Source organism: Thalassophryne amazonica, chromosome 19 (assembly GCF_902500255.1).
Source record: "Thalassophryne amazonica chromosome 19, fThaAma1.1, whole genome shotgun sequence".
In the NCBI taxonomy this organism is placed as follows: domain Eukaryota; kingdom Metazoa; phylum Chordata; class Actinopteri; order Batrachoidiformes; family Batrachoididae; genus Thalassophryne; species Thalassophryne amazonica.
In genome coordinates this window covers 13,229,913-13,242,388 of record NC_047121.1, presented here as the reverse complement: position 1 = coordinate 13,242,388, position 12,476 = coordinate 13,229,913, and the positions used below count along the sequence as shown (strand labels likewise).

At 40.4% G+C, this 12,476-nt stretch overlaps 1 protein-coding gene across 2 annotated transcripts in view; it reads left to right on the top strand.

Moving 5' to 3' along the window:
• Positions 1-12,476, top strand: part of loxl3b (lysyl oxidase-like 3b) — an 84,384-nt gene that overhangs the window by 62,465 nt on the left and 9,443 nt on the right. For both annotated transcript variants that reach the window (XM_034160023.1, XM_034160024.1), the window contains one exon: positions 2,916-3,159. In XM_034160023.1, the coding sequence (XP_034015914.1) occupies positions 2,916-3,159 (244 nt within the window). The remainder of the gene's footprint in view (positions 1-2,915; positions 3,160-12,476) is intronic.

The window sequence follows — 12,476 nt, the reverse complement described above, 5'->3', positions numbered from 1 at the left end:
CTTCAGAGAGTGCAACACGCACTTGAAAACACTTGTGATACAGTGATACTAGAATATTTGGCTCTGTGTGGCCTGGACAATTGATCAGTTATGTCCAGGGTTGGGTACTGTATTTTCCCAAATATACTTTTTTTTTTACTAGTTTGGGAGGCCCTGCAACTGACGCGACTTATATACCCAAAAATCAAGTGTTTTGTTATTAATAATAACATAGTGAATCTTTCTATATGAATATGCCAGGAATCAAAGCACGAAACAAACTCTAAGAATAAAAGAATAAATGGCAATAATAAAAAGTACACTTCAACAGTGCACAAAAATCCAATATTAAAAAGCTGATAATACAGAAAAAAGGTACAATTTATATTCCGGTGGAACATATATATATATATATATATATATATATATATATATATATATATATATATATATATATATATATATATATATATATATATATATATATATATATATATACGAGGTCTGTTAGAAAAGTATCAGACCTTTTTATTTTTTTCAAAAACCATATGGATTTGAATCGTGTGATTGCATCAGCCAAGCTTGAGCCTTCATTGTTGCTTTGCACCATGCGGCTCCGCCACGACACACGGGATTCCTCTGCACGTCTGTCTCAATGTGCCGAAAAAGTGCTGATGTCCACGTATTCCGCAATTCCTGTGCTAGTCAGACGACATACCGGATCAAGACAGCGTCCAGTTTAGAAATGAACAGCACATTCCACTGTTACAGGAGTTTTTGTCATGGAAAGAGGAGCGGAGGAATCACGCGCGTCGCAGAGGAGCCGCATGGTGCAAAGCAACGCAGTGATGAAGCCTCACAGGACATGTTGGGGCATGTCCAGCTCATGCTCAATTTCTTGGATATTCACACAACTGAAAAGCAACCGGAAGCCGTCTGAAAACCACCTGAAAGCTGTCCTGTGAGACCAACACGGAGGTGGTTTTGTCCCGCGCCATGAACGGCACGGTGCCGCATTCATCTGCTTCTTTTTCCATGAAAAAAACTCCTGTAACAGTGGAATGTGCCGAAAAAGTGCTGATGTCCACGCCTTCTGCCTTTTTGTGAAAGTCAGACGACGTCCCGGATCAACAAAGCCTTCACGTTGGAAATGATCTGGTTGTTTCAGCAGGGTTTGAGCCTGTCGATAGGCGCTCGGAGCGCGCCGCGCTCTCAGATGCTGTGGGCGGTCTTTAAACCGGCTGGAGCACTCCTTAATCTGTGTAATCCCCATAAAATCATCCCTGAAAGCCATATTAATATTATAGCCATATTAATCAGGTCTCTCACAGTTTCAGGAAAAAAATTGATGCAGCAAAGCTCCAAATCATTCCGCCATTTCCTTAATGACGAGAGGGGTGGACCAGTGCTCACTCAAAGCCTGCTCACAGGCAAATGACGCAACCGACAGGCGTGAAAAAACTCACGTATGCGCACAAATGTTCAAGCTTGGCTGATGCAATCACACGTGATTCAAATCCATATGGTTTTTGAAAAAAATAAAAAGGTCTGATACTTTTCTAACAGACATATATATATATATATATATATATATATATGGGTTTTTCCCTTCCATTTTATGAAAGGTATGACTTATTGAATTCTCAGGTGTGATTTATACTCCAAACATATGGTAATAATGTATTACATGCCATTGGATTTATGTAATCAGATTACAAAATAACACAAGTAGTTGTATAATCAGACCAGATTACATTGGAAGAATGTGTAATGAGATTATAATTACATGATCAAGATTAATTGACTGAATTTTGATTATTGAAATATGGTTATTTGAAAATTATGAAACCTTTTTCAATGATCCAGTGCTATTAACTCATCAGCTACAAGGAGCTCTATTGTGGAGCCGCTAGAGGTCAGTCTTCAACCAATAGTCTGTCTTTTTAATTTATTTTATTTTATTTTATTTTTTTATTTAAGAAAATCTTCAGATGATGGAATAGAATATTTGAGCAGCAGTAGTCCATTTGCACCACTTAAAAAACAGCTTTCAAGTCTTGGCAATGTCAGCATCATTTTGATATTAAAAATGTGCGCCACAACATATTTTGAGGAAAACAATAAATATATTATTTTCAGATAATTAAAAGATATGTTTTGAGATACTTTGTTTTAATTTATAATTGAACTTATAATTTGTTATGCAATAAAGAGAAAAAATATTTGTCAATTTCTTTTTATTGTGCGGTGTCTGATGTTCAGTAACTCATTTTTTAGTAATCCAACAGTATTCAGAATGCATTGCTTTTTTTGTGATCAGTGGAGTACAAAACAGACCATGGGGGCTGGAGCCTACCCCAGCAGTCATAGGGCGTGAGGCGGAGTACACCATGGACAGGATGCCAGTCTATCGCAGGGCCACATATACACAAACAAACAAACACACCTAATTTGCATTGGTTGATTTGGCCTTTTTTTAATGGCGGATGCCCGTCCTTACGCAACTCCACATTACATGGAGAAAGAGCACAATCATCCCTGAACCTGGAGCCTTCTGAAAACAAGTGCATGAATAATTCCAGTTATTATAAACAACACTGACTGCAGCACTGAGGTGACTTGTCCTTATTTTGCACACTTTAAAAACATCTGATTACATCATCAGTTGAACTATTACATCTTTCTATTTGTAAATAGAGTAACTTTGTCCATTGAGTGGTAAATATGACCCTGTTCAGTTTAGTCCATTTGTTTTATTATTTTATCATTTGTGATCCTTTAATTTAAAGGTCCTTGTGGCATTTCTGCTAAAATGTCACTTGAGCACAAACCAATTTCTTAAATTTGCAATTAAAAAATAAAACTGCTCCTCATATTTTCCCCACAGAAAGATGAACATAACTAAGCTGTGTTCCTAACTCTGACTCTATGCCCAGCGGCTTCTGACCTCGTCCTGAACGCCTCGTTGGTCCAGGAGACGGGTTACATTGAGGATCGCCCTCTGCACATGCTCTACTGTGCTGCAGAGGAGGACTGCCTCTCAAAGTCCGCAGCCAAGGCTAACTGGCCCTACGGACACAGGCGCCTGCTTCGCTTCTCCTCGCAGATCCACAACATAGGCCGTGCCGACTTCAGGCCGAAGGCTGGCCGTCACTCGTGGGTCTGGCACGCCTGCCACAAGTAAGGTTGTCTTCATCCAGAGGTTTTTAACAGTCTGCAAAGCAAACTGCTTGCTTGTTCAACTTAACTCTGCCGTTTATTGTCATTATACAAAATGTACAATGAGATAGGAGAGTTTCTGCTTTTTCAGTGCAAACAGATAGTTCAATAAGAAACAGAAGTAAAGAATAAAATAGTTATAAGTATAAACTAGCTAAAAGAAAGTACGAGGTATAGGTACCTCGTATAAGTACCAAATATATACAAGATAAAATCCTACACCACACGACAGTGCAATTAAAACTCTATGTACAATATAAGATTAGAAGAAGGATTTTATATATATATATATATATATATATATATATATATATATATATATATACACTCAACAAAAATATAAACGCAACACTTTTGGTTTTGCTCCCATTTTGTATTAGATGAACTCAAAGATCTAAAACTTTTTCCACATACACAATATCACCATTTCCCTCAAATATTGTTCACAAACCAGTCGAAATCTGTGATAGTGAGCACTTCTCCTTTGCTGAGATAATCCATCCCACCTCACAGGTGTGCCATATCAAGATGCTGATTAGACACCATGATTAGTGCACAGGTGTGCCTTAGACTGCCCACAATGAAAGGCCACTCTGAAAGGTGCAGTTTTGTTTTATTGGGGGGGATACCAGTCAGTATCTGGTGTGACCACCATTTGCCTCATGCAGTGCAACACATCTCCTTCGCATAGAGTTGATCAGGTTGTCAATTGTGGCCTGTGGAATGTTGGTCCACTCCTCTTCAATGGCTGTGCGAAGTTGCTGGATATTGGCAGGAACTGGTACATGCTGTCGTATACGCCAGTCCAGAGCATCCCAAACATGCTCAATGGGTGACATGTCCGGTGAGTATGCCGGCCATGCAAGAACTGGGACATTTTCAGCTTCCAAGAATTGTGTACAGATCCTTGCAACATGGGGCCGTGCATTATCCTGCTGCAACATGAGGTGATGTTCTTGGATGTATGGCACAACAATGGGCCTCAGGATCTCGTCACAGTATCTCTGTGCATTCAAAATGCCATCAATAAAATGCACCTGTGTTCTTCGTCCATAACAGACGCATGCCCATACCACAACCCCACTGCCACCATGGGCCACTCGATCCACAACATTGACATCAGAAAACTGCTCACCCACACGACGCCACACACGCTGTCTGCCATCTGCCCTGGACAGTGTGAACCGGGATTCATCCATGAAGAGAACACCTCTCCAACGTGCCAAACGCCAGCGAATGTGAGCATTTGCCCACTCAAGTCGGTTACGACGACGAATTGGAGTCAGGTCGAGACCCCGATGAGGACGACGAGCATGAAGATGAGCTTCCCTGAGACGGTTTCTGACAGTTTGTGCAGAAATTCTTTGGTTATGCAAACCGATTGTTTCAGCAGCTGTCCGAGTGGCTGGTCTCAGACGATCTTGGAGGTGAACATGCTGGATGTGGAGGTCCTGGGCTGGTGTGGTTACACGTGGTCTGCAGTTGTGAGGCTGGTTGGATGTACTGCCAAATTCTCTGAAACGCCTTTGGAGACGGCTTATGGTAGAGAAATGAACATTCAATACACGAGCAACAGCTCTGGTTGACATTCCTGCTGTCAGCATGCCAATTGCACGCTCCCTCAAATCTTGCGACATCTGTGGCATTGTGCTGTGTGATAAAACTACACCTTTCAGAGTGGCCTTCTATTGTGGACAGTCTAAGGCACACCTGTGCACTAATCATGGTGTCTAATCAGCATCTTGATATGGCACACCTGTGAGGTGGGATGGATTATCTCAGCAAAGGAGAAGTGCTCACTATCACAGATTTAGACTGGTTTGTGAACAATATTTGAGGGAAATGGTGATATTGTGTATGTGGAAAAAGTTTTAGATCTTTGAGTTCATCTCATACAAAATGGGAGCAAAACCAAAAGTGTTGCGTTTATATTTTTGTTGAATATACATACATACATATATATATATATATATATATACATATATATATATATATATATATATATATATATATATATATATATATATATATATATATATATATATATATATATAGTGAGGAAAATAAGTATTTGAACACCCTACGATTTTGCAAGTTCTCCCACTTAGAAATCATGGAGGGGTCTGAAATTTTCGTTTTAGGTGCATGTCCACTGTGAGAGACATAATCTAAAAAATATATCCGGAAATCACAATGTATGATTTTTTTTAATAATTTATTTGTATGTTACTGCTGCAAATAAGTATTTGGCCTCCTACCAACCAGCAAGAATTCTGGCTTACACAGACCTGTTAATTTTTCTTTAAGAAGCCCTCTTATTCTGCACTCTTTACCTGTATTAATTGCACCTGTTTGAACTTGTTATCTGGATAAAAGACACCTATTCACACACTCAGTCAATCACACTCCAACCTGTCCACCATAGCCAAGACCAAAGAGCTGTCTAAGGACACCAGGGACAAAACTATAGACCTGCACAAGGCTGGGATGGACAACAGGACAACAGGCAAGCAGCTTGGTAGAAGACAACAACTGTTATGATTATTTATTAGAAAGTGGAAGAAACACAAGATGACTGTCAATCTCCCTCGGTCTGGGATTCCATGCAAGATGTCACTTTTGGGGTAAGGATGATTCTGAGAAAGCTCAGAACTACACAGGAGGACCTGGTCAATGACCTGAAGAGAGCTGGGACCACAGGCACAAAGATTACATTAGTAACACATGATACTATCATGGTTTAATATCCTGCAGGGCAGCAAGGTCCCCCTGCTCAAGCCAGCACATGTTCAGGCCCGTTTGAAATTCACCAGTGACCATCTGGATGATCCAGAGGAGGCATGGGAGAAGGTCATGTGGTCAGATGAGACCAGAATGGAGCTTTTTGGAATCATCTCCACTTACCATATTTAGAGGATGAGAACAACCCCAAGGAAACCATCCCAACCATGAAGCATGGGGGTGGAAACATCATACTCTGGGGGTGCTCTTCTGCAAAGGGGACAGGACGACTGCACTGTATTGAAGGGAGGATGGATGGGGTCATATATTGCGAGATTTTGGCAAACAACCTCCTTCCCTCAGATGGGTCATGGCTGGGTCTTCCAGCATGACAATGACCCCAAACACACAGCCAGGGCAACTAAGGAGGGGCTCATTAAGAAGCATTTCAAGGTCCTGGAGTGGCCTGGCCAGTCTCCAGACCTGAACTCAATAGAAAATCTTTGGAGGGAGCTAAAACTCCAAACCTGAAAGATCTAAAGAAGATCTGTATGGAGGAGTGGACCAAAATCCCTGCTGCAGTGTGTGAACCTGGTGAAACATGGTGAAAAACTACAGGAAATGTTTGACCTTTGGAATTACAAACAAAGGCTACTGTACCAAATATTAACATTGATTTTCACAGGTGTTCAAATGCTTATTTGCAGCAGTAACATACAAATAAATTATATATATAAAAAAATCATACAGTGATTTCTGGATTTTATTTATTTATTTATTTATTTAGATTATGTCTAAAAATGCACCTAAGATGAAAATTTCAGATCCCTCCATGATTTTTAAGTGGGAGAACTTGGAAAATCATGGGTGTTCAAATATTTATTTTCCTCAATGTGTGTATATATATACGAGGTCTATTAGAAAAGAAACCAACCTTTTTATTTTTTTAAAAAACTATATGGATTTGAATCACGTGCGATTACGTCAGACAAGCTTGAACCCTCGTGTGCATGTGTGAGTTTTTTCACGCCTGTCGGTTGCGTCATTCGCCTGTGGGCAGGCTTTCAGTGAGCACTGGTCCACCCCCCTCGTCGGAATTCCTTTGTCTGACTTCTTCCTGAGAGACTGGCGCTTTGCTTGATCAAAATTTTTTCAGAAACTGTGAGGCACATCCAAGTGGACACCATTCGAGAAATTTAGACAGTTTTCGGTGAAAATTTTAACGGCTGATGAGAGATTATGGAGTGTTACTGTTGCTTTAAGGACTGCCCATCGTCTCGTCGTTTTTTTCATTGTTTATGAATGGCACAGAGACTGCTGCTTTGTTTGATCAAAATTTTTTCAAAACTCTAAGGCACAACTGAGTGGACACCATTCAATAAATTCAGCTGGTTTTCGGTAAAAATTTTAACGGCTGATGAGAGATTTTGGTCTGGTAGTGTCGCCGTAAGGACGGCCCACGACGCCTGAAGGCGATCTGCGCTTCGAGGCGGCAGCGTCTCGCTGTTTCAAGTTGAAAACTTCCACATTTCTGGCTCTGTTGACCCAGAAAGTCGTCAGAGAACAGAGAACTTTCAGAAAACAGAGAACTTTCAGAAGAAGTCGGCATGAGGAGTTTATTCGGACATTCCATTGTTAACGGACATTTTGTAATGAAAGAACGTGCGGGCAGAGTCGCATGTCGGGCCGGACCCGTCCGCGGGGGGTCGCGACAGGAAAAACACCTCCGTTGGAAACCTTAAGGGGCAAGTTGGAACATGCTCAAGCTGTTAAACAATTTCTCAGTTACTCACTTGTTGAAAGCCATCAAAAGCCGCCTGAATTTTACAAATGGTTTTCAACACGGAGGTGTTTTTCCTGTCGCGGCGCACACAGATTCGCCGACTCGGCGAATTTGTGCGCACTTCTTTCATTAAAAATGTCCTTAAACAGTGGAATGTCCGCATAAAGTCCCCATGCCGGCCTCTTCTGAATCTTCTCTGTTCTCTCACGACGTCCTGGGTGAATTAAGCCTTAAATTAGGATGTTTTCAGGTCGAAACAAGCCGACGACGGCGCCTGGAAGCGCTGCAGGACGTCCCGCTCTGTGGGAAGTCCTTAAAGCGACAGAAATACCCCATAATCTCTCATCAGCCGTTAAACTTTTCACTGAAAACCAGCTTAATTTCTCGAATAGTATCCACTCGGATATTCCTCACAGGTCCAGAAAAATTTTTGATAAAGCAACGCGCGCCGTCTCGAGCAGCGTGTGAAACAAAGGAATTCAGCCGAGAGGGCGGGACCACATCTCACTCAAGGCCTGCCCACAGGGAAATGACGTCACCGACACGCGTGAAAAAACTCACGAATGCGCACGAGGGTTCAAGCATGACTGGTGGAATCGCACGTCATTCAAATCCATATAGTTAAAAAAAAATAAATAAAAGGGTCGGTTTATTGTCTAATAGACTTCGTATAATTAGTTGAAATGGTGTGTGAGTCCAGAATGTTTTTAGAACCTTTGACCTCAACAATTATTAAAAGAGGAACTCACCCCTTTTATTTCCTGTTAATTATGTCATTTTTAATGTTAATTACCTGTCTTAATGTATTTCTAAATTGTTTAGGTTCTTGTTATATATACACACTAATTATTATGTTATTTTATTTTTACTTCTATTTAGTCATTTGATTTTTAAATGGACTACAGTGGAAATAAGTGTTTTCACTTTTGTGTCATCCATATATTTTTAATGTATTTACAATTATATGATGTACTTACATTGAACTTACTAAATAAAATCACTCACCACACTCACGCTTTTAATATAAAGATGATTTACAGCCCTCTACTGGAATGTGCGTGAGTCCAGAATGTAGTTAGCAACATCCATTGTTCAGTGTTGTTAGTTAGTATCTGTAGCTTCTCCAAAAATATTAGTCCTATCACCATTTCGTTTTGGCAGCATTCATTCTTGACCCAAAATACATAAGCACACCAAACGGCAAATGTCAACTGTCTACAGTTTGTCTGTGATCGAAGATGCACGCACACATAGCTGTAGTAAGCAGGTGCTTTTAATTTGACAAAAAAAAAAAGATGGTGGTGGAAGACATTTAAACCACTACATCAGGGGTGGCTAAGTTCGGTTCTTGAGAGCCACATTCCTGACACTCTTAGTTGTCTCCCTGCTCCAACACACCTGAATCCAATGAAAGGCTCATTAAAAGTCTGCTAACGAGTCTTTCATTGGATTCAGGTGTGTTGGAGCAGGGAGACAACTAAGAGTGTCAGGAATGTGGCTCTCGAGGACTGAACTTGGCCACCCCTGCACTACATATTTCACTCATGGTTCCAACATGAGACTTAAAGGGGCACAGAAACACCCACAGCTTATTTATAGCATGAATAAACACAAAAAAAATTGCATTCTTTTGATAGTTCCGGAAACACTAAAGACCACAAAACATCTACAGAAAACCTTGTTTTAGTCATGGTCTGAGAGGCTTTGACATCGACCGGCTGCTGCCATTTATGTAGTTCAGGCGGGTGACGTCACTGGTTGGGGGAAGATGAGCCTCGTTCTGAGATTCCCTGCCAGTGGAACCAACAAAGAGGTTATATATGACTACTAGAGTCCACACTCCCAATGCTGTCCACTAAATGTGAACGTCCCTTTATGGACAGCGACAGGACGCCTCCTAACAGGGCAAAATTACCAGATGTTAATGCATTTTCAATGGGAAGTATTACACTTACTTAGTATTACACTTACTCTGAAACCTACACATTCCCAAATATTAATGTTGAAAGTTACACAGATCTGTGCTGTTAAGCTGCGTTGCTGGGCTGAACCGAGCTGCTGCTGTTTTCAGCATAGTGCGGCTCCTAAAACATTACGAAAGATTTATGTAAATATATATATTATATTTTTTACACTATTATCCTTTATTGACCGAGTTTCATTCATGAAGTCAGTGGTGTGTGTACACATCTCTGTGCGTGAGTAGTGTGTGTTAAGTGTCGTCCGTGTCCTCAGACAACACAGGTACGGTCAAGAAACATACACCTGTTTATCAACCAAATGTCACGGACAAAGTGACAAGAATAACCAAAACCACTTCTTTATGAAGGAAATATTGGTTGCCTTGTTCCTCCGTTTGTGGCTTTTCCAACATGAGCAGCTTTCCGGCATATTCCACCTGTTTCTTGACGAGACTAATAGAACTTCAATGAGCGAGCTCAGTAAACTGCACTTGTCCCCAGCAGAGGAGACTCCAACCAGTGATGTCAACCGGACGTGTCCTCCACTGACTTCAGCCAGTGGTGATTTACATGTCAATTTATCAGCAAATTTGATTCAAATAATAGTATCTACGCTGTGCTCAAGCATTCTGCAAGTGTATGAATAACACTTAATTTTTAACAAGAAATGCAACAACAACAAACAACAAATGATCAAAAAGCATTTCTGTTCCACTTTAACTCACTCATGGTAACAGCAACATAACACTTAACTAAACTTACTATTCAACTACAAAAACACAATAAATCAGTAACACTAACAACACTGCTAAACTAACATGAACCACAATAACAACATTTAAAACCTCAAAACCCTGAACTCCCATTGCAGCACAATGTCCATTGTTTACGGGTTAGCTAAAATTGCTAATTTCTCCAAAAATATTAACTTTCCGTTTTCACAGCATTCATCCCTGACCCAAAATACATAAGCATACCAAACGGCAAATGTCAGCTCTCCCCAGTTTTTGTGTGATCGAAGCCATACGCATGCACACAGACTGGGCCACTTGGCTATTATAATATAGACCCTTATATATCCAATCCACTTTATTTAGCATAGCACCTTTAACAACAAAAATGTTCCAAAGTGCTGCACATACAGTAGAATCACGATAGATAAAACCCCAATAGTCAAGAAATAAATTAAAAATAAGAAAATTAACAATAAAAATAACTAAAATGTGCAAGATAAATAAATAAATACATACAGCATACAAAAGATAAAACCAATAAAATCTACCAAAATAAAATGTAAATAAAATCAGAATACAATGATTTGCAAATCCTCTTCAACCTATATTCAATTGAATACACCACAAAGACAAGATATTTAATGTTCAAACTGATAGACTTTATTGTTTTTGTGCAAATATTTGCTCATTTTGAAATGGATGCCTGCAACAACAGTTTCAAAAAAGCTGGGGCAGGGGTGACAAAAGATTGGGAAAGTTCATGAATGCTCAAATAACACCTGTTTGGAACATTCCACAGGTGAACAGGTTAATTGGAAACAGGTAAGTGTCATGATTGGGTATGAAAGGAGCATCCCCAAAAGGCTCAGCCATTCACAAGCAAAGATGGAGCAAAGATGGAATTTAAGGGATTCCAACATCTACAGTCCATAATATAATCAGAAGATTCAGAGAATCTGGAGAACTTTCTACACATAAGCGGCAAGGCCAAAAACCAACATTGAATGCCCGTGACCTTTGATCCCTCAGGCAGCACTGCATTAAAAACCGACATCATTGTGTAAAGGATCTTACTGCGTGGTCTCAGGAACACTTCAGAAAACCATTGTCAGTTAACACAGTTCGTCGCTACAAGTGCAAGTTAAAACTCTACCATGCAAAGCGAAAGCCATACATCAACAATATCCAGAAATGCCGCTGCCTTCTGAGGAGTCCACATTTCAATTTGTTTTTGGAAATCATGGACATTGTGTCCTCTGGACAAAAGAGGAAAAAGATCATCCAGATTGTTACCAGCGCAAAGTTCAACAGCCAGTATCTGTGATGGTATGGGGGTGTGTTGGTGCCCATGGCATGGGCAACTTACACATCTGTGATGGCACCATCAATGCTGAAAGGTACATCCAGGTTTTGGTGCAACACATGCTGCCATCCAAGCAACGTCTTTTTCAGGGATGTCCCTGCTTATTTCAGCAAGACAATGCCAAGCCACATTCTGCACGTGTTACAACAGCGTGGCTTCGTAGTGTGGGTACTAGACCAGCCTGCCTGCAGTCCAGACCTGTCGCCCATTGAAAATGTGTGGCACATTATGAAGCCAAAAAATACAACAACGGAGACCCTGGACTGTTGAACAACTGAAGTCGTACATCAAGCAAGAATGGGAAGAATTCCACCTACAAAGCTTCAACAATTAGTGTCCTCAGTTCCCAAATGCTTATTGAGTGTTGTTAGAAGGAAAAGTGATGTAACACAGTGGTAAACATACCACTGTCCCAACTTTTTTGAAATGTGTTGCAGGCATCCATTTCAAAATGAGCAAATATTTGCACAAAAACAATAAAGTCTATCAGTTTGAAATTAAATGTCTTGTCTTTATTGTGTATTCAGTTGAATATAGGTTGAAGAGGATTTGCAAATCATTGTATTCTGTTTTTATTTACATTTTACACAACGTCCCAACTTCATTGGAATTGGGGTTGTATATTGCACACTGTACTTTGACGGCTGGGGTTGTTGCATGTGAGAGTTCAGGGTGGTGATGGCTCTCGGAAAGAAGCTGTTTTTCAGTCTGTTTGT